The sequence below is a fragment of the Jaculus jaculus genome, chromosome X (genome assembly GCF_020740685.1).
Source record: "Jaculus jaculus isolate mJacJac1 chromosome X, mJacJac1.mat.Y.cur, whole genome shotgun sequence".
In the NCBI taxonomy this organism is placed as follows: domain Eukaryota; kingdom Metazoa; phylum Chordata; class Mammalia; order Rodentia; family Dipodidae; genus Jaculus; species Jaculus jaculus.
The window spans coordinates 136495271-136500328 of NC_059125.1; the positions used below are offsets into that span (position 1 = coordinate 136495271).

At 45.9% G+C, this 5058-nt stretch overlaps 1 protein-coding gene across 1 annotated transcript; it reads left to right on the plus strand.

Moving 5' to 3' along the window:
- The first annotated feature begins 3808 nt into the window (after window positions 1–3808).
- LOC101612841 (melanoma-associated antigen B4-like) lies at window positions 3809–4807 on the plus strand. Its single transcript, XM_004653819.1, has one exon. The coding sequence runs from the start codon at window positions 3809–3811 to the stop codon at window positions 4805–4807; it is 999 nt and encodes a 332-aa protein (XP_004653876.1).
- Window positions 4808–5058: the final 251 nt, after the last annotated feature.

The following is a 5058-nucleotide window of genomic DNA, read 5'->3' on the forward strand; positions in this document are numbered from 1 at the left end:
CAGCCGCTGAGTCCTAGGAGTGGTCTGTGGAGGAGGTAAGAAAACGCATTTTCTACGGACAGAACGCGTTCTTCTCGCAGTCCGGGGTTCTTTTCTAGGTCCTAAGACTAGCTGAGTGGGCTGGCTTTCCCAGGGGAGGGGGTGACATGGACTCTGGCTCTTCAGGTCTCCTGGAGGGCAGCCGGAACATGAGAAGAAGCCAGAGAAGACAGGAGGACGAGTCGGAGGCCATCGTTTAGACAAGCTTTGGTCAGAAGTGGAACATGTGCGAGCAAGGTTGTGTGCACGCTGAGCCGCCCGCTCCACACTGTTGTCCCTGACGAGGCCTCCCTGGGAAGACACTGGGCAACATTAGAGCAGCCTGACTTCATCATCCCCGCCAGCTCCTCAGGGGAGTTTGGGAGATGAGGCACCCTATACCTACCTCCCTAAAATGTGAAAATAAGCTAACAACTTGTGTTCAGAGGGGGCAAATGAGCACACATGGCTTGTTGGTTAATTTTCCCACGGGGTCTGTGACTGCGTGCACCACAGACGGAGGTCACAGTGAGAACTGGTGACTATTGTGATCCAAGAAGTGATGCAATAATACATAAGAGGTAGTTCATTTGGTGCTGGGCTTGTCGAGCATGGATGAAGCCCTGGCTTCAATGTGCAGAGTAGCATGGGAAAAGCACACCTGAGGCATGCCCAGTTTTCCTAACACTGGAGAGATGGGGCCCCAAATACAGGATGTTTACGATGAACACTGCCTACATATCAATTCTGAGAGCACATTGGATTGCATGAGAACCTGTCTTTAGAAACAATGCATGAAAATGTGAATAAATATACATCAAATATAATTTAGAAATAAGCAGGTTATGTGATTCAGACAAGCCAGGGGATTTGGGTGGGATGAATGTAGGCAATGTGGGTGAATATTATTAAAAAATTCAATATATACATACATGTTCAAAATATCATACTGATAGGAATTTTTGTTAGATGAACATTGAAAAGGAAATCAGAAAAATATTAGTATAAAAAGTTTGATCAACCTCCTTGTTGCAGTCCGGTTCGCATTGTTGGTAGAAATCACCCAACCAAAAGTAGCTTCTGGGAAAAAAGAGTTTTATTTTGGCTTACAGGCTCAAAGGGAAGCTTCACGTTGGCAGGGGAAAACGATGGCCTGAGCAGAGGGTGGACATCACCCCCTGGCCAACATAAGATGGACCACAGCAACAGGAGGGTGTGCCAAACATTGGCATGGGGAAACTGGCTATAAAGCCCATAAGCCCGCCCCCAACAATACACTCCTTCCAGGAGGCATTAATTCCCAAATATACATCAGCTGGGAACCTAGCATTCAGAACACCTAAGTTTATGGGGGACGCCTGAATCAAACCACCACATTCTGCCCCTGGCCCCCATAAACTGATATCCATGCATGATGTAAAATACAATACATTCAGTCTGATTTTAAAAGTCCCCATAGTTTTGATCAATTCCAATGATGTTCATACATCCCCATAGTCCAAGATCTTTTAACTGAGCCATAATACCAAAAAATAACCTCAAAAAACCCATAATGGCACAGAATAAATATTCACACTGCAAAAGATGGCATTGGGCATAGCAAAGAAACAATCAACCAATACAAGATTTAAAACAACCAGGGCAAATATCAAACTCTGTAGCTTCAAGTCCAGCAACTCTAGCCAGTGACAAATCTTAAAGTCCGTTAATTCTAACCAGCAACAAGTCTCTGGCATTCCAATTCCACCCCTCCAGCAAGGCTACTCACAGTCCTGGGAAACTTCATCGGGCCGGCAGCTCCTTGGCAGCCATCTCATGGTCCCGGCATCTCTGCTGGATCTCCACCGCAAGCCACGGTTCATCTTCATGGCCCCATGGGGTCTCTATGCAGGCAACCAGCAAACCCGCTTCACACTGCCCATGGCTATTTCCAAAACACAAGACCGTGTTGCAAACTCAATGACCCTCTTTCCAGCATTTCTTATACTCCACGATACCAGGTAGGGTGCCAGTTTGTTAATTCAGGGGGGAATAAAGCAGACTTTGAAGAACAGGACACTCCTTGAGCACTCAGGCTCCTTCAAAAGAGTCTACATTCTTCTTATTGCCCCAGCACAGGTCAGCTAGCCCAGTCTCAAAGGTTGTAATTTATCAGTTGCAGCTGAACGGGCAACAGTTCACCCAAAGATTTTTTTTTTTTTTTCTGTGCCATATCCCTCTGCACACACCAGTTCCTTTCTACGCAAAGCAACCCTGCACAACTTCTCAGAACATGGGCATAAGAGCAAGCTTCTCACACAAACTGCTAGCCCAGTCCAGGCAAAGCTCTTTCTCACCCTCATGAGCCAAACCTCACAGTCCATAGTTCTTACTGCCTTCAGGTCTTTCAGCTCTGACCAGGATAGACCAGCAAGCTGTACTTACAGCACTGTAAGGCATCTCTTAGGCCAAGGTTTCAAATCGTCACACATTCCTCTAGAAAATCAGCTCCAAAAGGCCAAAGGCACACAGTCAGGTGTCTAGCAGCAACCCCACTCCTCAGTACCACTTTACTGTTGCAGTCCGGTCCGCATTGCTGGTAGAAATCACCCAACCAAGACTAGCTTCTGGGAAAAACAGGTTTATTTTGGCTTACAGGCTCGAGGGGAAGCTTTACGATGGCAGGGAAAACGATGGCATGAACAGAGGGTGGACATCACCCCCTGGCCAACATAAGATGGACCACAGCAACAGGAGGGTGTGCCAAACACTGGCATGGGGAAACTGGCTATAAAGCCCATAAGCCCGCCCCCAACAATACACTCCCTCCAGGAGGCATTAATTCCCAAATATACATCAGCTGGGAACCTAGCATTCAGAACACCTAACTTTATGGGGGACACCTGAATCAAACCACCACACTCCTATTGTTACAAGAGTGGAATGTGAATGGGAACCTTGAAGCAGCCTAGAAATTACACAGAAGCTTATGCACAAGCTGCATAAAGTAGATTTTCTCTCATTTCCTTGAAATGTGTTCTCAAAAAGGGGAGGCAAACTTTGTTTTGTAGAATTGTTATACTTAACCCCAGCTCCCTGATAACAGAGCAGATTGATATATGGGACACTCAGTGATCACAAGGGAAGGAATTCCTGAAAGAACAAAGGCATTTAGAAGCCTGACCCTGTTGTGATCATGGCCATGGAGACAGAAATCACGGGAAGAGCTGGCATGTTAGGCATCCCCTCATTTCTTCCTTTCATTCCTGTGGGAGATAACCTCATTCTAATGTCTGTACACAGTATCCAGAGCAGGGTTTGCTAAACAGTACACTTTGTCAAAGTAAGAATGATAAGGGACAGAGTAACAAAAAAATGACCATAAAGATTGAAATGGCTTTAAAATATTCTCAGAAACTTGTGAACCTTGTTAACGAAGTGGACAGAAGCTTCTGAACACTATCATTCCTGGGGTCCCAGGGAATGTCGCTAGATCAAGTAAGTATCTCAGGACTTTGTCTCTGGAAGTTGCAGGGTTTAGATTGTAGAGGACAGGAAGTATGGCTCTACCTCAGCAGTACATACCAGCTGATTAGAGCCTTTGTGTGGGGAGGGGTGGAGAGAGCGGCCATAGGTTCCAAGAGCATTGCATTTATGGAAATCAGGAAAGGGGAGGGCAGGAAAGATTAAATGCAAAGACTGCCAATGTGCTGAATGGATTCACAGTGTCTCTTTTTCCTGCTGCAGCTTTCACTGTCACCTTCTCTGCTGCCAACATTCCTGCCAGCCTCCATCCTTGACCATACTCATTATGCCCCGAGGAAAGAAGAGTAAGGCGCGTGCTCAAGAAAGATACAAACAAAACAAAGTTCAGCCTCAGGAGCTCAGTGATGCTCAAGGCAGAGCAACAGAAGATGCAGGGCCACCCCCCTTCTCTGCACTTGCTAGTGAGGATGGTCTTCCTAGCACATCTACTACTGGCTTTCCCCACAAATCTCAGTCACCTGTGTGCCCCACAAATACTGGTACAGGTGTCAGTCTGAAAGGGCCTGGGAAAGTGGACCAGGGCCAAGTCACCTCCAGGGCCAGATCCAGTGAATTGCACTCTTCTAGTGAGGACCCCAAGTATGATCTTCTAAAGACCAAGACAGAAAAGCTGATGGAATACATGCTCAGCAAGTACAAAATGAATCAACCCTTGGTGAGGGGAGAAATGATGAGAGTCGTCAACAAAACCTTCAAGAATCACTTCCCCGAGATCCTCAAGACAGCCTGCCAACACCTGGATATGGGTTTTGGCCTTGAGTTGGAAGAAGAGCAGCCAAATGCCAACACATTCAAGCTTGTCAACAAACTACATTTCAAGGATGATGGGAGTGACCACAGCCAGTTGGGCCTCCCCACCAGGAGGATTCTGTTTTCTGTCCTGAGTGTCATCTACTTAAATCGCCGCTGTGCCCCTGAGGAGAAAATCTGGCTATTCCTGAATAACATAGGCATCTATGATGGGATTCCACACATCATCATTGGGGATGCCAGGAAGGTCCTCACCCAAGATCTAGTGCAGGAAAAGTACCTGGAGTACCGCCAAGTTGGTGACAGTAATCCTCCCACCTATGAATTCCTATGGGGTCCCAAAGCTTATACTGAAACCTGCATGGAGAATGTCCTGGACTTTCTGCACAAGTACAACGAATATGTAACCCGCAGTGATACACCCCCTTATGAAGATGCCTGGTGGGATGAGGAAGAAAAAGGCAAAATTGATGTTGTCTCAGAGGGTGGCATGGGAAGACATGGGACATTCTAAAGGCAAGTCTCTCTCCTCTAAGAAGATGGGACACCCGAGTTACTCATTTCCTTTGAGATTGAACCTACTTTCTGGCTTGTTCTTCTCACTTATAAGTATATTTTTAAATAAATTTTCTGATTTGTATAACAAAGTCTTTCTTATAGTTCAGAATATAAAGTGATACGTTGTTACTTGCTAACTTGAGTGATTCCAACTTTTGTCTTTGTTAAATGTACATTTAAGTGTTCCTTATACTTTACTGTGGTTAA